Genomic DNA, 27,022 nt, shown 5'->3' with positions numbered 1-27,022 from the left:
CCCTATGATACTGGCAGCTATATAAGAGCTTCTATTTTTATTTTATCATTATATTTAAGATGGTGTGTGTGTGTGTTTGTGTGCATGAGAGAGAGAGAGAGTATTCAAAAACAAAGTCCTTGGAAGATGTTTGCAGTGATCCTACTTTCTTACAGGAGTGTATGGTATGACTCATCCATACTTCAGTGTTTTGGGATTTAAGTTTTTTGTGGGTTGGTTTTTAATGGCATATCATGCTTGGAAATGGGCACTTAGTGCCTTTCCCAAGGACATAGCAAGGCTCTGACCCAGGCATTGAACCCTTGGACTACAAGATTGACACTCTACCGACTGAGCTAATGCCCTAATGGGCATGAAAAGGACTAAGATGACTAATATAGTATTGTGTGTGGTCTTGATAGCAATTATCATTTAAAAGAATGTTGTTAATGAGTCATTGAGTGGCACTGAAAATATTGACACGTTGAATGTTGTCTACAGTATACTTAATAAACTGGCCCTAGTAACTTGATGTGCCTATCAACAGGCTTAACGTTGTGTCAATATGTAAATGAAATTTGTCTTGATATACATATTTTACTTACGATTAGAATTCTAAACAGTGGCCTGTCAGTTATGTAAACAACTACCAAATGTTAGTCCTAGTTACGATAGGTCTCAGCCACTGACAAGATAGTACCATTACAGTTTACATTGATAATATAATTTCGGGTCAATGGTGACAACAGTTTACAAATGATACTTCTAAAAGGCTGTCTTTCCCTTTTACAAATACTTCATATAGTAATTGAACCTAGTTTGTATATAGTCATTGAACCTAGTTTGTACTATTTAAGAGCATTTGATGAGCTTTAGAATTTTGTTAGAAAACCTTGACAATTTTATTACAAATTAACTCATGAATATGAAAACCTTTAAACATTATTTCTGTTTATTCTAATTCTTGAAATATATTACTTACAAAAATAAAGATATCTCATAACTTTTCAAAACTTTGCATTTATTTTCATGATTGTTTAGATCAGAATGTTCCAACAGACCTACATTAATTTATGTGTGTGTGTGTGTGTGTGTGTGTGTTTGTGTGTGTGTGTGTGTGTGTGATTTGGATTTTGAATATAGCTTTAACAATGTTTCAGTCATATAGTTTAACTATGATATCTGCAGTGTGGCAGTTCATAGTGATGTCTAGCACTGGGACATCATGCTGTAGACATGTAGCTTGATGTCCCACCTAGTCACATTATCATGACACCAGGATGACCAGTCCTAACACTAACGTCTTAATGCTGAGCGCCTAGCGAGGCAGATGTTAGTGCCATTGTTATAATTCTTTGGTATGACTTGGCCAGGGTTCAAACCCGCAGTCTCCTGCATCTGAGGCAGATGCTCTAATGACTAGGCCACTGGAGCAGTGGTGTTAATTTATAAAGTTCAGGATACAGTCTAATACTGGTCACAATGACCTATTTGTTCTTGTTTTGACCAGGAATCACACAAGCAATTGCCTGATGAGTAAATTCTATGCCTAGATATTAAGATCTGCCAGAATATTATAGCATTATCCTACTGAGCTAAATAACTCATTAAAAAATAGATCACTGTGGCCTAATTAAGTCTTTGATGTTTCAGGATTCTAAGGCAAAGAACAAAATGTCAAATCAAAAATATGTGTCAAATGCTTTTACAGTATGTGTATTCTGTGTTTTTACAGTGTGTGTTGTTATTGAATATTGAAAAATATGTGAAGGACTTCAAGTATACTGAATGCAAGTTTATGTATTCACAATATATCAAAGCTAGAAAATTTCCGTTATGATAACTTTCCAGTCTAAAATTTGTATTTTTTAAAAGTTTCAAATGATACATAAAGATTATGTGGTTTATATAATTGCAGGAATAAAATCAAATTTTTTGAGTAAAAAGTCACCTTAGTTTTTTTTTTAAAACAGCCATCTTGTATATAAATATCAGATAAATGCCCTTTGTTTTGAAGTATGGTTGTTATTGTATATAATTGCTTATAAGACAAATTCAACTGCAAACTGCACAGACCCATATCTGCCATAACATATTGCATTGGCAGATCTGGATCTGTGCTGTTTGTTAGGAGTAATCAGTAGAACAAACAACATAGACCCTGATCTGCAGGTGTGTTATGCTATGACAGATCAGGATCTTTGTTTTTTGCAGTTTGACTGGACTTATAAACAAGAATATACAGTGCTATGCAGCTTAAAAAACTGAGATAGTGATCTTAAGTTTGCCTTTATAAAAATTAGAGAAAGGGACATACTTTAAAGTTCAGTACATGCTCAAGTTGAAACGTTTAATGGAACCAGAGTTCCTTTGATGTTTACCTTACATCTAACATTTAATCTTATGAATCTTTTGTGGACAGTGGGGACATTTGAACCTGGTCAAGAATCCACAGATCTTAAGAAGTCAATACCTACATTCCTATCTGCAGTAGGGTTTCCTTTTAGCCAGTGTTTACATTACCTTGACCTTTTAGCTTAGAGGATTATGTGTTTATATTTATTCAGAAAGGTTTATCTGCGTAAAGTTCTTAGCAATTATTGTTTTATCTTTGCTGTTTTTACTATGTAATTGTTTCTTGGCACCATGTAGCCAGGATTGTGCTGATGTGCCATGAAACTCCATTAACACACACTTTATACATACATGTGTAAATATGTGTGTGTGTTTGTGTGTGTGTGTATATATATATATATATATATATATATATAAAACACAGTGTAAACTTGATCTGGTTTATAGTTCTAAAAACAAAATGAGTTATAAAATCCACCACACTGATAACTTACTCTTGGCCAGTTTGTTAGACATCATCTCTATTTGACAGACAGTATGGCTGCAATAGTTACTTCTTGGACAAGAAAATGTGCATTTTTGTATCTTTTCATCCAATTTATGATAAGCAACAACAAATGGAGTCCAGAATGAAAGAAATTTGAAATTCATTTTTTAGTGAAAAGAACAGAAATAATAACACAACCACATTTTTAAAAATATCAAGAGAAGATGATACTAGGTCTACGGTATGGTAGTTATTGATGTTCTTCGCCATTTTTTCTATGAATGTATGTGCTGTCAATTTTTCTGGAGTAACATGCATTGAGTCATTTAAATTATAGCTCTTTTTTATATACTTTTATTTTCAGCTCAAGTACAATAACTATTTGTTAATTTTCAAGTTACCATGTCTTTTGTCCAGAATGACTATAAACTACTGTCACTGATTTGACATTTGTCAATTTGACAAACTGAAAGGATGATTACTTTTCAGATCACTTGTTTATTAGACTGTTATGCTTATTTGAGATTTCTGTGGCAACAGCTTGTATACAATGAATACAGCTTCACTGCAATTGCCTACCTTTCCTAGAATTTAACCCTTGTTCAATTCTGTTTCCTTTTTATGTGGATTAACATAATTTTATGTAAATAAAAACTTATTATCAAGGAAAGATAATTTATACAAAATGTTGAATGCTATTTTGTCATGCTATTATGGTATTCTTTCATAGGTATTCATGAAGGTATTTACTTTGACATTCATGACCAGTCTTACAACAAATCCATTTTTCTAAAATATTTGACTTTCTTTAATATCTATTAAATGGAAAAGTAAATTGAAACTTAACAGTTTTGGAAGATAAACATTATTAATTTATATATATTTATGATTATAGAATAATTCTATTATTGTTACAGTTACTTAGCTCTCTATGTTATGTTTGATTTGCTGTTTGCACAGTAATTTTAACTGATTAATAGTCAATAAAAGGTACATTTATTTGACAGTCATGCATTTACTTTGTAAGATGATCCTTCTCTTTGATGATGATTCAAATTACCAGTAGGTTAACTGTGATAAAATAGGTTTAAAACTTTGGCCCTGCCACAGCTTTTTGACACACACACTGGGATTTCCTATTTCACCTTTGAAGAACACTTTGAGGTGCAAGAATAGGGATTGTCACCCTTCTTTTGAGTCCATATGATGGGGTCAAAATTCTGTTTTTCATGATTCACTCATATTTATAGGGTCCACATTCCAATCTGAGATTTGTCTGTTGAGACATTTATCTGACAATATTAAGTTTAAGTGACAAATATTGAGGTTAAGTGACAAATATTGAGGTTAAGTGACAAATATTGAGGTTAAGTGACAGATATTGAGGTTAAGTGACAAATATTGAGGTTAAGTGACAAATATTGAGGTTAAGTGACAGATATTGAGGTTAAGTGACAAATATTGAGGTTAAGTGACAAATATTAAGTTTAAGTGACAAATATTGAGGTTAAGTGACAAATATTGAGGTTAAACATCAGGTCTAGAAGGAAGACAATAAAAAAGAAAGGAAATAAATATTAAACATAAACAGTGTGCAATCAAAGGAACATTCTCTCTGAAACCAGACTCTTTAGGACCCAATGACTGTAGAATTAGTCATTCAGTATTTAGAAATTTTAGTAACACCGAAATAATCATATTGTATGTATGTATGTGTGTGTATGTATGTGTGTGTGATATGTATGTATGTATGTATGTATGTATGTATGTATCTATGTATCTATGTATGTATGTGTGTGTATGTATGTGTGTGTGAATTGTATGTATGTATGTATGTGTGTGTATGTATGTGTGTGTGAATTGTATGTATGTATGTATGTGTGTGTGAATTGTATGTATGTATGTATGTATGTATGTATGTATGTGTATGTATGTATGTGTGTGTGTGTGAATTGTATATATGTATGTATGTATGTGTGTGTGTGTGTGTGTGTGTGTGTGTGAGAGTGTGTGTGTGTGTGTGTGTGTGTGTATGTATGTATGTATGTATGTATATATGTGCAGGATTTCATGACACATCAACATAATCCTGGCTATATAGTGAGGAGTAAAATGAAATTAAAAATAAAAAGGTTAATAATTGCTGAAATCTTTAGGAAAACATTCTTTAAAAGGTAATGGTGTTAAAATTCTCTAATAGGTATGTAAAATAAAAAAAAGCAAATGTATTAAAATTCCTTAATTGGTATATAATATAAAAAGATGAAGGTGTTAAAATTCATGAATAGATATATGAAATAAATGTTAAAATTGTTACAATTCTGTAACGTCACCTTCTTAGTAAGAGGGGTGGTTAATTGGATTTGGCTGGTGTTATCTAGAGGATGACCCCCCTCGATATTATAGCCCAGTGGGAGTGAAAGAAGAATAGAATTTCAACAGAGAACTGAGCAAGAATACTGGGAAGAAATAAAGGAATATGAGCCCCGTTTGACAAGAAAATAACAAATTTAATCAGAATAATGGCAATTCCAATTCAAGTTAGATTATGTCAATATAATTTAACAGGTGTGTCTAATTTGGATTTATTTCATCATCATAACAAGAGGTGAAAAGAGCGCAATGTCCACGAATGATGTGCATCACCTTCCTTCCTTTTGACCGTATATCAACGTCTCCTAGTTCATCGTTCCTAAGCTCTGTGCTTTGCCCCTTCATGGACTTCTTGGTCCTTTTATTCTGACCTCGTCCTTCTTTTCCTCTGACTTCTGTCTTCAGACTGTCCTGTCTCTCTCCCAAAAAGCTGTTCCTTAAAGGACAAAATTACCTCTAAATTTTTGTATACCCCATTCTCTAGACATACATAAAATTCACCCACATTATTCAGAGCATGTTAGCTATCCACACACTGCGTAAATTCTGACTTAGTACAGTAGGACATTGACCTCGCTTCCAGCAGCAGGTCTTTAATTACCACATGAGCATCTATCAAATATTACCGTATTCTTTTACATGCTACTACATGTTCGATTACTATTGCATGAAATTCACAAATTGTTACTCACAGCAATCCTTAACCTACAAGATTATTCAAACATTACAAAAATCAGATATAATTAGGTAATTATCATTAATTCATGATAGTCTGTATCGTCCTAGCAAACAGAGGAAGTTATTTCATATAACCCTATAAAATCCTACACATATGAACATTTGGATCACATGCAATCAATTCTACCAATGAACTAAAAACTGTATAATTAAAAAGGTAAATTGCATAACATTCTAGCATCAACACTTTCCATGAAATTGAATAAAATAAGTTGCACAACAACTCTAGTATCAACACATTTCCATGAATTGAATAAAAGATACATAATATGGAAACCTAGTCATAGCAAACACATTTTGCATAAAACAAACAGTCAGATAATAGAATATTACGTGAAACTAAAATTGCATACCTTTTTGCTGTTCTCTTTCAGAACTTGTGCGTCCTAGCACTAAAACCTGTCTTTCTTTTTACAAGACAGCCACCTGGTCCCTTTCTTGTTTAATGAGGAAAGCACTATTCTCTTTAGGCTTTCCAAAGAGTCAAAGACTCTCTTCCTCTTTCAGGAGATTTTCAGACTAAAGAATTTTGACTTTAAAGTCTGATTGATCTAAAGTGTATGCCCTAATTTATTCTGCCCAATCGTAGGCAGTGGTCCCTAATTTTTCCCAAGGAAGTAATTCCTTTCATCAGGTTTAGACAGCTCAGAATCTGTGAACGACCGTGTGTAACAATTTCCCTTTGAAAAAATGATAAGTGGACATAGGTTCCTACCAAGCAGTTAGGGTTGGTAGCTCAAATGTTTACTTTCTAAGGACTGTGTTAAGGTACCCTGGCCAGTTTCAGTGAATTTGAATGCTGCCATTTTGAAGTTTACACTGACATGGGGGGAAGATGAACGAAGAAAGGTCGAAGTGACCCTTCACAAAGACTTTTCTGGCTTAAATGTGATAAAATTTTAAAGTTCACTGCAATTCAAAATTCGACATTTCACAAAGGTAATGTTTTTAAAATATAGGGTGAAATTTTATTACATAAGCCATATTTTAAAATGTTCAAAATGTTCTTAGGTGGTTCATCATCTGAAAGCTTCTCAAGTTGACATAAAAACTGTTGTCTCACTTGGTGGAAGTCAAGACACTGACAAGAATGTGTTTTGGGATATTGCAGTTTCAGCAGCAATTTTGTCTCCATCTTTTGAACTGTCTGAATTGAGGGATGTATGTCTATAATGGAAGGTTCTTTTCAATTGATTTGATTCTAAAAAATGAGACAATTTATTGCAGACTTTTTGAATTATCATTTATTGAATATTTTGGAGGGGGGGTAGATACCAAGGTTTTGATTTTGGAATGGAGAATTTTGCTTTATTGGGTTGCTGATTTTTGCAGCTTCTAGACAAGGGTAATTTATACGTCAAAAGATAAAAATGAACTTTGGTTTTTGATTGTACAAGGTTTGCTATTTAGACAAAATATAAATGACATCATATGCAGAATTAGATGGATTAGAGGAATATCTGGTACGATGTTGAAGAGCTTATTTCATCTGTCTTATGTGATAAAATCATTTGCTAAAGTATACAGATTTTCCAAGATGGCAGTTTTAAATATTACTAGTCAGGGACAAAGTACTTGATTGTATGTCAGATTAAATATCTGTATGTAAGATTTGGACACTGATTCATACACACTGAGTCATGGGCATCCAGAGGAAGTTTTTTTTTTGGGGGGGGGTCAAAGTCAGAGGGATATATTTATACACCACATAATATTTTGTTATGAAAAACATCTAGGCCCGGGGAGGGGTAAAATCGAGTGAATACTGATGGTCATGGTTACATTTACATCTTACTAAAGTTCTGCATTACCAATGTAAGACCATCAGATCTGCTCCTAAATAATTTAGCTTATCGTTCAGAATAATTTCTGAAAATGTGGTCTCCTTCCCTACAAGAATGAGGAAAATGTCAAGATCAAGTTTCAGATTGTTGTGAATTCTGTTTAGTTGGAAAAAGTTTATTCAAACATTTCAAATTTCACAAAATTTAAGCCCATTTGTTCTGACCATTTCTGAACTCAGTTGATCAAAAGGTTTTTGACATTGTATGATGAGCAGTCATACCATTCATTAATGCATATGGCTATCAAACACTGAAAAGGTTGACAGACAGTATGCAACCCTGAGGTACACCCGTATCCATGCTGGATTTCAGAAAGGGTGGTGGCTACTTTGAGTATGAAATGTCTGTCTTTAAAGCAAATTTGGTTGAAAGGTAAGAAAGTAGCACCTTAGACCAAGGTTAAACATGTTATTTGTCATGCCAAACTTCCATACTGTGTCATAAGTTTTGTACAGAACAACAGAAATGGTTACAACATGTTCTTTTTTATGAAAGCTTCACTAATAAATGTTTACACTCTGACTAGATTGCTAATTGAATTTCTATGGCTTCTGAATCCACCTTGAAAATCTTATAGTAATTGGTTTGATTCAAGATTTAAGATAGTTAAGATAGTCAGTCATTTGTTATTTTTTCCATGGCATTGCAAATGTAGTTTCTGAGTACATTGAGATGATAGTTGCAAGACTCAGTACAGTTCGTTTCAGATTTAAATAGTGGTATCAGTGTTGCTTTTTTGTCATGACAACAGGATCTTGCCTTGTTGTAACTAGAATATGTGGCCAATCTGCAGAGAAAGGCTAAGTTAATGAGTCAAGCAGGTTTAGGGAAATGTGGCACACTATCTTCTTTCTTGTCACGTACAATATAATAACAGATCTTGTCCTGCACAAAATTTATTTAAATTAGATAATAAGTAAATTAGTAATTAGTAAATTTATTTAATTTAGATAATAAGTTAATTAGTAATTAGTAAGTTTATTTAATTTAGATAATTAGTGAATGAGTAATTAGTAAATTTATTTAATTTAGATAATTAGTAAATGAGTAATTAGTAAGTTTATTTAATTTAGATAATTAGTAAATGAGTAATTAGAAAGTTTATTTAATTTAGATAATTAGTAAATGCATGATTACAGGTGAATGAATAATTGATTTTCCAAGTCATCGCCAATGATTCAAGGTATCTGTATTGTGATCTAGATTTATGTACATAAAGCCAATTGAAAATTAAAACAGGGGAATTAGTTTTTACCTGTTTTGGAAAGTGGCCTTCATTCAGTATCATACTGCACAACCCAAACCAATTTATACATTTGTTATAAATTTTTGAAAAAAAGCTACACTATGTGTATTGATATAAACCTTGACTTAACCTAATGTATGGTTTGAAAAAGTTATTGAAATTATTATTGAGGAGGAAAGTTCCATTTTGAACTGGCATGGCAGTTGCCACCATGCACTTCTATCACTGATCATAGATGTCTGTATTAATGACCACCTTACTGATTTAACCTGTTTCTCTCAAAATCCACAGCTCTTCTCATGCCCCATGTTTTGTATCATTTTTTGCACATTGCTTGTGCTTTGAACACATTAAAAGGGAAGTGTATACCTGATGCCTCCTGCACAAGATGCATGCATGATACTGTGTTTTGAACACATTAAAAGGGAAGTGTATACCTGATGCCTCCTGTACAAGATGCATGCATGATACTGTGTTTTGAACACATTAAAAGGGAAGTGTATACCTGATGCCTCCTGTACAAGATGCATGCATGATACTGTGTTTTGAACACATTAAAAGGGAAGTGTATACCTGATGCCTCCTGTACAAGATGCATGCATGATACTGTGTTTTGAACACATTGAAAGGGAAATGTATACCTGATGCCTCCTGTACAAGATGCATGCATGATACTGTGTTTTGAACACATTAAAAGGGAAGTGTATACCTGATGCCTCCTGTACAAGATGCATGCATGATACTGTGTTTTGAACACATTGAAAGGGAAATGTATACCTGATGCCTCCTGTACAAGATGCATGCATGATACTGTGTTTTGAACACATTAAAAGGGAAGTGTAATTACCTGATGCCTCCTGTACAAGATGCATGCATGATACTGTGTTTTGTTTTGGCAAATAATTCCAGGACTGTGGATGATGCCACTGTTCAAAGACAATTGATTATTAAATATCAATTTGAAATAAAAAATTTGGTGAATATCTTTATTTCTCTTGGTAGATCCTTTTGTTTCTCATTATCTAGGTTCTTTCAAAGATTATCAGACTTCCTGAATTAATTGCATTTTATGATTACAAGTGCTGACATCATCTTTCCGATTTTCAGGGTCCACCCAGAGACAAAAGTGTTTGTCCTTCGAGATGAAATTGAGCAGCAACTGGGGACTGAAGTCATACCACGGGAATATGTCTTTCTCAAGAGTGTGGGCAGAAGCTTAACAAGAGTGAGTACTGTTACTTGTTCAAAATTTGTAACATTTTTATTCTTTCCGTTTCTTTATTTCATTATTGTTATACTCCCACTATGAATATGGCAGGGTCAGTGCATATAACGTTAGGCTTGTAATAGACCATTGCTGGGGCCCCAAGTGGCCGAGTGGCCTAAAGCGCTGTCCGTTACGGATCAATGCCATCTCACCTCTGCCTGCGTAGGTTCGAGTCTTGGATTCGGCCAATGTGGGTATGTGAGAAAGCTTGCCAGTAGCTTCTTGAGGGTCGGTGGTTCTTTCCTGGGATTTCCTGGGTTCTTCCTCCACCATTAATACTGGCCGCCATGTATAGCCTATCTTGTGCTGAAAAATGGCGTTAAACCCTACAACAACAACAACAACAACAACAACAACATAGACCATTGCCATTGAATTTGCCTTAGTACAGTTGTTCTTCACCATGGCCAGTAATGTCATACAAAAAAAGTGTCAGATTACAAAATGTTTGGTTTAGGCTTGTTCATCCTTCCTGTACAATTATGTAATGCATGTATATTCTGCAGTTCTTGTGTGCTGTTATTTCTACATCTTTCCTATGGGCTGTGTTCAAACATGGTTGACATTATTAACATGGGATTAAAAATGCATGAAACAATTTGTTGGACTCATTCACATTATGCAGAACAATGTAATTTTAAGGATTTAATTGAAAGTTGTCAGCCATGGTTCTGACATAAGCACTGTCCATGTTGCATGATGACATGTTCGATCAATATAATCTGTGTTATCAGTTTAAGTTCAGATGTTTCATGCATATTGGAATGATAGTACCTGATCACTGTGAGAACTCCCACTCATACAGAGTCATATAATAAAATGCCCTCAGAACCAGTCTTGATCACTAAGTCACTTGATGCATCTTCATGATTTAGGCTCAGTTTGTGTTTGTTATGCATTTTATTTTTGTTTTCTAAGCAATTATCCTTTCAAGAAGATATTGTGCAGTTTGAGCTTGTTTAATTTCCTTCAGAATATTATTCTATTCAAGTGTGCCTGAGTTCTTTTGTTATGGATTTGGCACTGTGTCATTATTTGAAATAGTGTATCTCAAATTAGGAGTGTAATCATGTTTTGGCTTGCTCTGGTGGATTAAATTAGGAATGTATGGTGGATTTAAAATAATACTCATGAGCAGATATGTGAGGTACATTTTTACTTTTCTGATATATATCTACTCACGGATGTGGACAATTTTTATTCGTTTCATGGAGTGGTTTTTTAAAAACAAAATTAGAAAATCATGGACATATTGTTCTAGTAATTTTTATAGGAGATGGAGATGGATCTGTAGTTTTTTTTACTTCATCCTTAACTCATCTGGGAAAAAAGATGTCACTTTAACCCAGCTTTACTCCCCAGATATGCATTTCCATGCCTTTACCTTTGCCTCCCATCTATGCATTTCTGTGCTTTACACAGTGTATGCTATAAATAGGCAATATCTTCCAGTTAAATGTTGATTCACTACCTGGTAATCCAACACAGGTCAAAACTAATAGACCATCTTTACTAACATCCAGTTGTAATGACGTAGATTAGACCAAATGAATCTAAATGCAACCGACAAATTTTGCGTAGAGTTGTTTTCCAAGGCCACATCCAAAATGCCGATGTTAGCCGATAGTAATACCTCAATTAGATGGAACTAATATGGCCTTTTTACATATGTAAGTTACTTATAAATATAATGTTTTCCAAATATGATGCTGTACCTTACCTTAATAATATCAATTCATATTGCAGTTATGTTCTTTATGTTAAAAATCAGATTTTTAGAATGTGCAGCAAATATGGCAAGTCTTCTTCCAAACATTGTTATTTGTAACAGAGCTTTAAGGTGCTTAAAACATGAAATCAGCTGTAATTGTGGGGCATATAAAATAAAAATACAAAATTAAGAATATGTCTTGTCAATTTCTTCCATTCCTTTTCTTCCCATATAAAAATCGAACCCTTTTACCCATGCCTCCCATATGACGTTCATTTGTATTTTGTGTCAATCTGGCCCGTCAAACAATAGGCCTGAGGGCAGATAGGCCTTAGGTGAGGGCCACAATAGGCCTGAGGGCAGACAGGCCTTAGGTGAGGGCCACAATAGGCCTGAGGGCAGATAGGCCTTAGGTGAGGGCCATAATAGGCTGCCATGTTGATATGCTTCCTAATGTACTTGGCAGATCTCTCACTTTATTTTGTATTGTGCAAAAATTGAAAATTTGGCTTCTGTTATTTCAAAGTATCTTGCAGTGCAGTAATAGTAGTGGATCTTTTGATTGGGCTTTTTTGAAGAAGGCAAAGGGGGCTTTTACAAATCCCTGCATTTCTGTCCAAGTTGTCCTTGGATATACATTTTAGTCCATTGTAACCAGCACTTTTTCTAGCCTAGTCCCAGTCTATAGCACTCAGAAAATGACTGCCATACTCAGAGAAAATGACTGCCATACTCCGAGAAAATGACTGCCATACTCAGAGAAGAAATGTTTATATAATAATTTAACACCAAGAATAATGAGCGGGGAAGTGACCATGTGGTCTAAAGCGCTCACTGTTACGGATTGATGCCATCTCACCTCTGTTTGGGTTTGAGTCTCAGTTTCAGCCGGTGAAGGTACGTGAGAAAGCTTGCCAGTAGCTTCTCGTGGGTCAGTGGCTCTTTCTGGGCTTTTCTCAGGTTCTTCCTCCACCATTTATACTGGCTGGCATGTATGACCTATCTTGTGCTGAAAAATGGCATTAAACCCTACAACAACCAAGAATAATGGTGCTGGAACACAGTCCATAGTATCAGGTCATACTGACACAGTCATCTTAGCTCTTGTATCTCATTGAACATTCTTTGCTTTGACTTTGTAGCAAAAGAGGAGAAACTTAACTTTTTGGTCATTCATTTTTCTTGTATATTATTGCATTATGACACTTTATTTTTCATGAGTCATATCAATTGTCTCAGTTCCTATATATTGCATTGTGATGACTCACAAATGACTGAAACAAGTCAATGTTTGCATCAGCAGAACGAAATTTCATGAACTTGATGTGCGTAGGTAAATCATACTTCAAATGATCCATTTACTATACCTGTAGAAATTTAATCAAATAACAAAAAGTGCCAATATAAATCAGTATTCTAAGTTTTGATGCCAGTTGTGAAAACCAAATAAAGCAGCTGAAAACCAAATAAATTTTTAATGAATCAAATAGACCACAATGTTTGAAGTGTGAAATTCATGTCACCTAAAATACATAATATCAATGCCACATATTTAGATGAACTTGCAATAATAGAAACAAGTGTTGTTTTTGTAAAAAGCAAGACACAAATCATAAAAAGATTCTAGTTTAACTCTCCTTGCCCAGCATCAAGATATTTTTGTGTTAAAGAGATTTGTTTATTAATTTTTTTACCCGAATGTTCAAAAAAAGAGATTTGTGTATTAATTTTGTACCCTAATACTTTATTATTTGATGTTTTTCATTCCCTTTACAGTGGGAGTAGAAATCGTTTGCAACTTTTTTTTAAAACGAATTGGTCATAAACTAAGATTTTGAGGTAATGAATCAGCTAAAAATTCCAAACTGCGAGATGGTGTTTTATGAATTCAAAACATAAATCTTTTTAGATGATACTCAAAACTTTAAGAGCCTTCTTTACCGTATATACTCGTTTATAAGTTAGATCCAGCTGTAAACAACACAGACCCAGATCTGCCAGTACATAATGTATCAGCAGGTCTATGTTGATGCAGCTTATTGGGTCTAATCGGTAGAACAAACAACATAACTCTGATTTGCCATCACATTATGTACTGGCATAGTAGGATCTATGTTGATTGCATTGGACTTGACTTATAAGTGAGTATATACGGCTTCTTAATCATTTGGTACTATGACACACCTGTTGCCAGTTTTTTGATAGCGACCATATTTTATCATGCCATTTTGCAAAATTGGGTTGTATTTTCTTCAGAGTTTCTGTGGTATGCATCCCTTGTTTTTTTTCAATGATGAAAGCCAATATTTCAACAGAAGTGCTGCATTGGACATTTCACTGCCTGTAACTTTAAGCCCATGATGGCCTTTTGGGCTTATATCCAGATCACGCACACACACACATTCACCATTCATGCAATCATAGCGTATTATGACAGCCAGTTTAAAGGCCCATAATCATGTAGTAACCTTTATAGGACTTGAAATTCATTTACCTCGGAAGTCCAGATAGGCTCCCTGGTACTGGACATAATGCTAGTTACCCGATTAAAACCATTCTACAGGTTTGTGGCATTAAAATGTCAAAGCAACTCAGAAAGGCTCTTAAAATCATTGATCATTAAGGTTTGAGCAGTTAAGTTAGGAAGGAAATTTATACCAGCTGAATAAATTTATTTGCATGAGAACATATTTGAGTAGTATGGAAAGATTTATAGCCATTTATGGTAATTCTTCTCTCCAAAGATCAAATTATGCAGTGTTATGCCAGGTATCCATAGAGACCTGGAATTAATGTTAGTTACTTTGATCACTCAAGCATCAGACACTTGAAAAGTTGGCAGTTACATGAAATTGAAAAAACTTGCTGTGTCAGGGTTTGCAACCTTGATAGCTCCAGCAAAAATTGTCTGGTGTCCATTGACTGGAACCAGTAGCATAATAATGGTAAATGGTGCCCAGGGTGATGATAATAGCCAAAGGGGTTTTGGTGCCCCAAAAACGTCTGGCACCTGAGGCAATTGCCCTGTCCACCTCCCCACCCCTCGTTAGTATGCTACTGCCTGGAACACAGTCTTGTTGAATGTGTCAGCTTCAACCCTGTGAGACAAAAATATTTTGATGCAAACTGCATGAAGAAGTGGTATGATGTTATACCATCCAAGAGAAGTTTGGACTTTTTGAGGGAATGCAGATTTAGACCATATGTTTTAAGGGTTTTGCCTTCATACTTCATTTTACAGAACTTAACTTTAGGTTTTGGATTTTATCTTGTTGTACTTCATCTTTACATTTATTTGGAGGTGTTTATCTTCCTAAACGTTTATGCAGATCAGTTTTACATTTTATAAACTTTACCTTTGGTTGACACCACATAATCACTGTGGTGCTGATGTGCCATTAAATGCTACTATGGTGTACACAGATATATACATTGGAGTTTTCCAAGTTATTTCTTTGTCAGAAGAACAGATGCAATGCCGAGGAGCAACAAGAGCCACACGAGTTGAAGATTTTGAAAATTCTGGAAAATAAACAACTGTGGAATGCGCTGTTGAATCTATGACTTTCTTAGTATAAATAGTTATGTCTTACAAGTCTTTTTAAGTTATCTTTAATGTACAGAAGAACTGTGGCAGTGAATCACATAAAGTCACTGAGAGTACAAAAAACACTTGTCACATTAATTCATTATCAATCTTAATTGAATTTAGACAACACCAGCAAATAGAAACAGTTTCATAAAAATATCTGCACTCTTTCTTCTCAGTTTATTTAAGTTGGACATTTTTACTGGAGTTTTTAATGTCAGATTTTAGCAATCAGAGAATTTCATGAGACAAGCTTTGTTTGACCACATTGCTATCCAAGGATGCCATTATCAGGGTTTCTTTACCAATTTAAAGGAAGTCCTTGATAAAGCCTCGAAGTTTGTAAGGATGAACGTTAATGACATTATGAACTGAGCTACACTATATTAAACGTTCTGGCTGCAACCTTTAACATGGTTGCCATTCATTATTAGAGGTAATTGTTACAAAGCACCTTGACACTGAAGGTTATACATGTTTGCATTAAGTTTTCAAACTCATGTTACATCAGTTTTTGTAATCAACTTTATAACTGGTACCAGTATCTACCACATCATTTCTATGCTTTATTGGTTCCAAAAGCTATTGTAGACAGACACAACTTATTGAATTTGTCTTCAATGCATGAAATCTAAACCTGCTATCAAACTTGACTTGTTTACAAAGTTGACAATATTGTGTACAAAGCTTCCCATGTCCTCTCTTAAAAAGTCTGAAGAAATCCTATCAGTCTTTGTAATTGCCTTTCCTTGATAACAATAGACTGATACTGTAAAGTGTTACAGAATTGTAATATGGTGCCGATATACCATTAAAATTGCAATGTGTATTTCATGTCAGCAGTGCTGCCAATACCTTGAGATTGTCCATATATTGTTAGGTAACCTGCATATTGCCATAGGCACATATGAGGTTAGATTTAAAATACAGATGACAGGTATTTGGATTTTTTAATTTTGATTATAAACAATTTAAATTTTAATTTAGTATCACAAATGTTAGTCTGCCTCTATACTTTTGACAGCCATTTTGGTAACCAAAGAATAGTGTAGATGCAACTATTGTTAGATTTAAAATGACTAGGCCATTAATTTTGTGCATCATTGAATATTTCTGAGGCAAAAGTGACCACAGGAATGCATGGACTGGTACCCTGTTCTATTCCATTTTCAGACATTCATTGAAAGAGCATAATATTGATTCTACAAGTTGTATAGATTGCCATGTAGTCAATACATAACAATTTATAGTCAATACTTAAAAATTTACAGTCAGTATTTGAAAACAAAGAGAAAAGTTTCAAAGAAAGATCTTTATTGTAGAAAGTCCTGTGAAAATATTGATAAAGAAACAATATTTTCCAGTTTTGTTGAAATTTAATTCAAAATTTAAGACAATATATTTCTTTTAAATTTCTGTTCAGACCTCACATGACAGAGTACAAGAGGAAAGATAATTTTTCCCTCTGAGATCCTATGCTTATTGATTAGTTTTATGATTTATTTTCATTATATAATAGTTTTTTCTTGAATGATTGACTACAAACATCAGAGGCAAAGGACCAGAAAATTTAATTGTCTTCAAGAAAAGACAATGCATTCATTTGCCTGTAGATTCATCCTCAAAGATAAAATGGATTTTTTAAATGAACAATTAATAACTGTAGAAATGGTAGGCATGTTCTACAGTTTGGTTGTATCTTTTGTTATTCTTTTTCCCTAAATATTGCAATTCAAGCAGAACCTTCAGATGTTGAAAAGAAATAAAACCTTTTTAATCAAAGTATTTTTAGTGCTACTGGGAAATGGATAAAACATAGGGAAATCAGTCCTTGTGGGAAATGGATAAAACATAAGGAAACCAGTCCTTGTGGGAAATAGATAAATCATAAGGATATCAGTCCTTGTGGGAAATGGATAACACATAAGGAAATCAGTCCTTGAAAAAAATGTCATTACCACCTATTAATATTTTATAAACAAAACAAAGTAAAAATCATTTAATCATGATGTATGTGCACATTGTTCTTGTGGCTATTTGGGTTGCGTAGGTATAGTTCTTTTTCTCACTGAGAGAAGAAAGATGAGATCATTGTTGCTGTAACTATTTCTTTCCAGTATTCAGTACAGTATAGACTCATTGTTGTTGTAACTATTTCTTTCCAGTATTCAGTACAGTATAAACTCGTTGTTGGAAACTATTTCTTTCCACTATTCAGTACAGTATAAACTCATTGTTGTTGGAACTATTTCTTTCCACTATTCAGTACAGTATAGACTCATTGTTGTTGGAAACTATTTCTTTCCATTATTCAGTACAGTATAGACTCATTGTTGTTGGAACTGTTTCTTTCCAGTATTCAGTACAGTATAGACTCATTGTTGTTGGAAACTACATGTATTTCTTTCCACTATTCAGTACAGTAAAGACTCATTGTTGTTGGAACTATTTCTTTCCACTATTCAGTACAGTATAGACTCATTGTTGTTGGAACTGTTTCTTTCCACTATTCAGTACAGTAAAGACTCGTTGTTGGAAACTATTTCTTTCCACTATTCAGTACAGTATAGACTCATTGTTGTTGGAACTGCTTCTTTCCAGTATTCAGTACAGTATAGACTCATTGTTGTTGGAAACTACATGTATTTCTTTCCACTATTCAGTACAGTAAAGACTCATTGTTGTTGGAACTATTTTTTTCCACTATTCAGCACAGTATAGACTCGTTGTTGGAACTGTTTCTTTCCACTATTCAGTACAGTATAGACTTATTGTTGTTGGAAACTATTTCTTTCCAGTATTCAGTACAGTATAAACTCATTGTTGTTGGAACTATTTCTTTCCAGTATTCAGTACAGTATAGACTCATTGTTGTTGGAACTATTTCTTTCCACTATTCAGTACAGTATAGACTCCATGTTGTTGGAAACTAGATGTATTTCTTTCCAGTATTCAGTACAGTATAGACTCATTGTTATTGGAACTATTTCTTTCCAGTATTCAGTACAATATAGACTCATTGTTGTTGGAACTATTTATTTCCAGTATTCAGTAGACTTAGATAGGTTTAAAGTTTAATTTTCAATACATATATTTATTTTTAAAAAAAAAGAAGTCAAATCACACTACATCCCTAACAGAAGTCCAAAATGAAAATAATGCCATTATTTTTTTTTTTTACATTTATCAATTTGTTATACATATTTGAAGAATTATATATTCCTCCCATTCCAATTCTATAAAGAATATTCAACAAATGAATATTTAACGAGTTTTGTTGTATGTTATTGGTATTACCATACACCTATGCTTCATTCATTCTATTCACAATACATACTTGTAATGACAGTGGAGTATTAGCTAGAAAACTGAGTAATTTTTTTAATGAGTTCTTTACTAGCTTTTCGGCATCTTAACAAATATTTCACTATGTGCCAGTCATATTTCAGATTGACAAGGGAAATAAATTATTTGCAACATTATTACTTGCATAAAAATGTCAATAAGGGAGTGGTTACATTTTACATTACAATAAAAAGTGAAGTTACACTTTATATTGGACTGATCCTTTGAGGTAAAAGTACACTCAGAAATTGACAACCAGTTTATGGCAGGTTTTGTAATACAGTATCGATAAAATGGACAAGAAAATTTTTAATCTTTAGGTTGTTAACTGAAAATAATTACATAAAAAACAAATTAATACATTGACTATTTGCCTTGGTTAACAATGCCTTTTAAGTTAGTTATTTTACGACCCACTGAAAGGTGGTCTGAAGTGAACATTGCTTTTAGGCTAGAAAACATGTAAGTTTTATATTTAAAAAGCAATCAGATATTCAAGCAATTTGTCAATATGTTTATTAAACTGAAATTTTGGAGGTAAAATCATTTCACATGTATCAAGTTTTATAATGTATTTGGTGGAATAGTGTATCTGGTGGAAAAACGTATCTGGTGGGTACTTCTAAATTATGAGTTAATCCTGAAAACCATATCTTACTGCATAGGCTTATTACATTGTGAGATATTGAAGCAATATTATATTGTATAATCTCAGAAAGAATAATAATAATAATAATAATAATAATAATAATAATAATGACAACTTTATTTAAAGAGGGTGACACAAATAGTTGCACAGAACTAATCCTTCTTGTGACCCACTATTATATGTGTATTACAGGCAGAGTGTATAATTGCAGTAAAAAATAAAAAAAGGAAAAAAAAACATTGATAATAAGCTTCATTCATTATATTATGAACGTTTATGCTGAATCCATATGTTACTGTATAGTTATTACATTGTGAACTTTGATACTGAATCCATGTTACTGTATAGTTATTACATTGTGAACTTTGATACTGAATCCATATGTTACTGTATAGTTATTACATTGTGAACTTTGATACTGAATCCATATGTTACTGCATAGTTATTACATTGTGAACTTTGATACTGAATCCATATGTTACTGCATAGTTATTACATTGTGAACTTTGATACTGAATCCATATGTTACTGCATAGTTATTACATTGTGAACTTTGATACTGAATCCATATGTTACTGTATAGTTATTACATTGTGAACTTTGATACTGAATCCATATGTTACTGCATACTTTATTACATTGTGAACTTTGATACTGAAGCCATATTTTACTCAATGCTGTTATTACATTGTGAACTTTGATACTGAATCCATATGTTACTGTATAGTTATTACATTGTGAACTTTGATACTGAAGCCATATTTTACTCAATGCTGTTATTACATTGTGAACTTTGATACTGAATCCATATGTTACTGTATAGTTATTACATTGTGAACTTTGATACTGAAGCCATATTTTACTCAATGCTGTTATTACATTGTGAACTTTGATACTGAATCCATATATTACTGCATACTTTATTACATTGTGAAATTTAATACTGAAGTAATATTGTAGTAATTTTATGAAAGAGTTTATTCAGAAGTTTTGCTTTTTAGTGTAAAAATTGACATGAAAATATTCAGAAGAAAAGACAGAAATTATTTGAACTATTTTAAAATTATCAAACTATTTCTTAATTAGACTGCTAATTCTTAATTACTACTTTCATGACTATCACTAGCACTGCTCCTCTCCAACTGCTACTACTAGTACTATTACTATAGATGCTACAGTTGCCATTCTAATCAATTCTTCTGGATTTTTATTAATGCTTCAGGAAGAAATATGGATGAGTGAAAAATATTGTTGAATGCATATTTTTGTGTAAATAAATGCCAACACTGCTTATAACATCAAAAATAATAAGTATTATGAAGGAACTATATATTTCATTGGGTAGAACATTTTGGTGGTTTTAGTGGTTACTAGAAACCATGAATTTAAAAAAAAGAACAAAAAAACTCAAAAACTTCAGTGGAAACAATTGAACTCTTTCCTCAATCCACAATTAAAGATGCCTCACTGGAAATAATAAAACTCTTTTCTGAATCCACAAATTTAAGTACTGACACAAATGTCCTTTATTTTCCTAAGACTCCAGAATAAATGAGTTTGTTATATATTTCAACATGTTTGTGAAGCTTAAATTGAAAATTCTGTATATTTTGTACAGTAGGTTATCTTCTCTTTGTTCTTCAGCATAGTCTGTGGAGGGCTTATAAGTGTTCTACCCTGCAATGTCAGGAAGACAAGCCAGTTTTGTGCATCATTATTACAGAAAAAAGCTTTGAACTGTCCTCCTGGCATTTTTAGCTCAAGTAATCTTTATGTTCTTGACCTTTTGTTGTCTTTAAATTCAAAGTTACATATTTATGCAAATGAAAGTGATGTGTCATCACATTGTTTGTAAAATCTTCATAATAAAGGGAAAACAGACATAAAAATTTGTCATAAAGAGATCCTTTGTCTCTCAGTACATGTTTCTTTCACAAAGACAAGGGCAGACCACCAACAAAGGCAAGGGCAGACAATCAATAATTTATTTATTGATTAGCTCTTAATGGCACATCAGCAGTTGAAAGAATATTTAGTGTTAGGGCAGTATGATTAAATTACCTTCCCAGAGGCACAGTCTGTGGTAGCTAACCTGGGCTGGCTTGAGTAGGATTTGCTCCGAAATACATGTTGTGGTAGCTAACCTGAGCTGTTCTAGGCAGGGTTTGCCCAGAGACATATGCCATGATAGTCAGTCTGTGCTGTTTTAAGATGGAATTGCCTGGCGACACATGCTATGGTAACCAACCTAGCATTGGTTTGTTCAAGACATGCCTAAAGACACATGCCATGGTAACCAGCCTGGGATGATTTTGGGCAAGACTTGCCTAAAGACACATGCCATGGTAACCAGTCTTAGGATGGTTTGGGCAGGACTTTAATGAAATCATGTTCCATAGTAACAAACCTGGACTAATTTGGGCAAGATTTTAACTGTAAATCACTGATTAATGTCAGTCCAGCACACTTAGCTCCTGCAGATTGCTCCCCACTAGATCTCTGCAGTGTTACTGAACTGGATGTTCAAGCTCATTTTACGGGCTGTACAGGGGAAGTCAGAGGCCATTTTGATGCACTAAGCAGCAATAGTTTTGTTTCAGTTTGGAGAAAGCTTGTAAATCAGTTGAATTTGTAAGACATTTTCTTTTCTTTCTGGCATTTCCTATTCTGCCATTGGTGTTATTCTTTGCAAATGTTGGTGGAGACATTTTGATGTTGGTTGTTCTGTTTTTCTTGAGACACTCATGCCATGATCTACTTCTTCACAGAAATCTTTGTGCAGACATCAACACTTTGACAAAATTTACGTACTAATTTTGTCTGTAACTAAATTTAATCAGGCACGATGGGTTGCATTTCTCTTCAAAGCAAGTAATTGAATAGAGTTGCTTTATGGTGTCAAGCCTATAGAAGTGTCAAGTTGAGACACTAAAATAAGGTTACCTATCAGGGCCATAAAGTGGAATTGTTCCATGATCTTGGAGCTCAATTTGCACACTTGAGAGAGTCAATGAGAAGAAACTTGTCTGCTGTTTGCTTTCTGCAACTTGCATGAGCTCTCCATTATGTGTGAGCAAGTTCTCCACTTTAAACAATAAAAATATACACTTCACATAATCAAACCACCTGAAATTCACCAAGCTTGGTCCATAAGTTTTTTTATGTTATAAACCATCTATGAGATGGATATAATTTTTGAGTGCTTCCCATGGGATCTCAGTATTACATGTCCAAAGATCAGATATACCAAAATTGTGATCACATATGCTGTGACATGATTAACTTTCTTAAACCAAACTTTACATGTGCATTTGTTACAGGCAGACACACAAGATTTTATTTAAAGCAATTTGGGTTTTGACCTCTGGATCAGGATGAGAGAGGGGGTGGAGAGGGGGGATCTTAGGGATTTACCATGCCAGGTCATGAACATAGTTCAATTTGTCACTTGCAATGATGATATTTCTTGTAAAGAGAATAACATAAAGTGACTGTCCTGGAGGCATTGGTATCACAATTAAAAAAAATAAATAAGGATGGGAAATATTATCACTGATACTAATGGCCTATCCATTGACCCATACTACTTTCTGATGGCCTATCCATTGACCCATACCACTTTCTGATGGCCTATCCATTGACCCATACTACTTTCTGATGGCCTATCCATTGACCCATACTACTTTCTGATGGCCTATCCATTGACCCATACCACTTTCTGATGGCCTATCCATTGACCCATACCACTTTCTGATGGCCTATCCATCTACCCATACCATTTTCTGATGGCCTATCCATTGACCCATACCACGTTCTGATGGCCTATCCATTGACCGATACCACTTTCTGATGGCCTATCCATTGACCCATACCACTTTTTGATGGCCTATCTAATGACAACCATATTGACAATACAGTAAAATATTGATTATCTAGACCCATCAGGGAATATTAATTTTATCTAGATGAATGGTCAACTGGATGATGAAATTTTTGTAGTATTGCAGCTGGTATGACTGGTGATTAGGTGTGACCTCTGGTATAAACTGCATTTTCCAACTTAATCAGGCTGGATGTTTTATAAAAATAACCATCAAAACTTTTTTTTTAACATCTGATGAATACCATTGTAGTATTTATTGAGAAAACAAACTTCAGGTTAAAAGGATTGAAGTAGATTAAGGTGTCTGTTTTACTGTGTTGTTGTTTGCCGGTATGCAAGGATATTGTTCTATTTTTTGTTTGCACTTTATACCCACCAGAAATCTAGTCATTATCTATGATGGTCATTTTATGTATGGTCTTGTGAACACAAATGTCAGAGGACTTTGATCAAGGTAAACTTGACTCATATGAATTCTGTTGACACCTCTGCTAGTAGGTGTTTAACTTTTATCGCCCACTAAGTCAAGCAGATATTTGATTGACAGTTAATTAGATGGGCTTGAATTTTGCAAAATAAATTCATTTAGACCAGTAGGGATATTTTAATCATGCTTGATTACCTTGGGATTTCTGTGCAAACAGATTACTTGTTTTCATACAGACCTTAGTGACAGTCAGGTGTAAAAATAAACTTTGTCTCTTGTATCTACCTCACCCGTTCCATCTCTACTAATTACATAAAAAAATTTCATTAAGAAAGGTTATTTAGTCATTCGTAATATCATTATAATTTTAATTTGTATAAGATTTTATTTGTTTGTGTTTATGAGATTGTATTTGATTGTGTTTGTGTGAGATTATATTTCATTGTGTTTGTGTGAGATTATTTTTCATTTGTTTGTGAGATTATATTTGATTTTGTTTGTGTAGGATTTTATTCACTTATGTTAGTGTTTGAATCATTTTACTGTTGATATCATGACTGATAAATTGGTTTCATTTATAGATATGGGTACATTGTAATAAGTAACAATTTTGGGAATACAATAGTAGTCCATATGATCTAATTATCTAGACCATCAACATTTTGCAGTATTCATATTTTGAACGAACAGTTATAAACATGAAAAAATAATAATAAGCTTTTGTAAATAAATAACAGACACTATATGAATAATTATCAACACCTGTAAAATAACCGTCAGTTTTTCCCACTGATCATATTATTTTTATTTCTTTTCATCTTTTCTTTAAAAGAAATTGTGTTCCACAGAATTTCACAGATGAGAAGAAAAAAAACTTTCATGTGACTAAATTTGTTCTTGTAACTCTTCCTCCCAAATTTTTCTGCATGAGAGTTTCTTCATTGGTGTGAACAAGTACACACTGACACCCTATGGTTGTTTAGGGACAGGACTTTATAATTCCTGATGTATATAAAGGATTTAATGATTTAGTAAAGTTTCTATGTCAAGAGCTTAGTTCATTGAATAACCCATTTGTCGTCAATGGTGACGGCTCACTTAAGATTAATCAATGACATTGAGATATGGAATAAAAAGAAGAATACAATTTTAAGACAGGATTTGGTTGAAAATTTTGTAATTGTGGTTTGGATAATCCCTCAAATTTTGAATTTGTCATGGACAGAGATCTATATATATTTTCATTATATAAGTTTTTTATGACTATATTTATTATTGTGGTTTTGCTTTCTTTTTGTAGACAGGTGATTTAGATGTGTTATCCTCTTGTATGCCATATTTTTTCATACTTCAGAATGTACTTCAGTAGCACTCTGTATAAAATATAAAACATAGATCAGTAGCAGTCTGTATAAACATAACATCAGTAGCTGTCTGTATAAAACATAGATCGATTGCAGCCTTTATAAAACATACATCAGTATCTGTCTGTATAAAACATAGATCAGTAGCAGTCTGTATAAGACACATCAGTATCAGTTTGTATAAAACATACAACAGTAGCAGTCTGTATAAAACACATCAGTAGCAGTCTGTATAAAACAGATCAGTAACAGTCTGTATAAAACATTCATCAGACTCATTACAGTCTCCAGTAGTATCATTTAAAAAAAATTCAATATAAATACTAGAATTTCATCAGGAAAATTAATATACCTAAATAATTTTATTGCTAAATATACTGGTACCTTGAATAGTGATGCATGAAAGAGATACAATTTATTACAAAATTACTTCTTTCTATCTTGTTCAAAATGAGTATATTACATTTTCAGTGCCGCGTCAGATTTTGATCACACTACCTGATTATTATAACACACCTACATCAAACTGTGAGCACACTACCTGATTATAACACACCTACATCAAACTGTGAGCACAATACCTGATTATAACACACGTACATCAAACTGTGATCACAGGACCTGATTATAACACACCTACTTCAAACTGTGAACACAATACCTGATTATAACACACCTACTTCAAACTGTGAACACAATACCTGATTATAACACACCTACATCAAACTGTGAGCACAATAAACCTAGATCTACCATCACATTAACATGCCAGAAGATCAGTGTCAATGCTGATTTTTCTTCTGATGATTTCAATAAAACAACTGAGTGAATTGTTTGCTTACTCTTTAATGTTACTGTCAGCACTTATTTAAATATATCATGCAGAGGAAATGAGAGCTACCTATGTGCCTTTCACATGTCCATACAGACACAGCCAAGTCAAACTGCAAAAACCATAGACCCTGATCTGTCATTTAATAATGCACCTGCTGATCAGGGTTTATGCTGTTTAGTTCTACTGATTACTTTGAACAAATTGCTCAGACCCTAATCTGCAGGTGCATTATTAAATGACAGATCAGGGTCTATGGTTTTTGCAGATCTGGCTCTGTGCAGTTTATAGATGAATTATCTTATAAGTGAGTATATATAGTAAATAAGGCAAACTGAGCCATTTCAGTTGATTATTCAAGAAATTGTAGCTGTGCCTGGCAAGAAAACATAGACAATTTTACAAAGTATAATACCATTTAATAAGATATGAATTTCAATTCATTAAACTTTAATGGCCATGCCAAAGACCTTTGTTCATAACACTGGTGTGGCCTGATATGCAAATTTTCAATAGTTGACATCCATTCATTTTGACAATTGAAAACAGCTTTGTTCAAAAACAATAGACAATGTGGATTTTTAAAAGAAATAACAATCATAGTGATGGGTAAAGCTTTTTTGGGGGTTTTAAATTGCACTTTTAACACATTGTTGGCTGTATCATGTTGGGGAGCTGGATAACTTTCTCAAGGACACACCGAGGCAGATTCCCCAGGCTGGCCTGCATGGGTATCAAACCCATGATCCTTGAATTAGAGTCCGACACTGTACCAGCTGAGCTATGGGTAGATTGGTAAAAAATAGACACCTTAATACAGGCTGCATGTTTGTTTATGTATGCTTTCTCACCATTATGAGATGGGTAAGGATTGAATTTATAATAAAATAAAAAAAACAGGTACTCTCTGTTGTTTGGTTTTTTAAATGTCAG

At 33.5% G+C, this 27,022-nt stretch overlaps 1 protein-coding gene across 12 annotated transcripts in view; it reads left to right on the top strand.

The window, feature by feature from the left end:
• The window catches only part of LOC149808188 (spermatogenesis-associated protein 1-like), a 212,314-nt gene that overhangs the window by 77,332 nt on the left and 107,960 nt on the right, over nt 1-27,022 (top strand). For all 12 annotated transcript variants that reach the window (XM_089974458.1, XM_089974444.1, XM_089974434.1 and 9 more), the window contains exon 3: nt 10,130-10,247. In XM_089974458.1, coding sequence (XP_089830584.1) covers nt 10,130-10,247 — 118 coding nt within the window. The remainder of the gene's footprint in view (nt 1-10,129; nt 10,248-27,022) is intronic.

This window comes from Sinohyriopsis cumingii, chromosome 1 (genome assembly GCF_028554795.1).
Source record: "Sinohyriopsis cumingii isolate HCF-2022 chromosome 1, ASM2855479v2, whole genome shotgun sequence".
Taxonomy (NCBI): Eukaryota; Metazoa; Mollusca; class Bivalvia; order Unionida; family Unionidae; genus Sinohyriopsis; species Sinohyriopsis cumingii.
The sequence above is the reverse complement of the archived record's forward strand: the minus strand, read 5'-3'. Positions and strand labels throughout refer to the sequence as shown.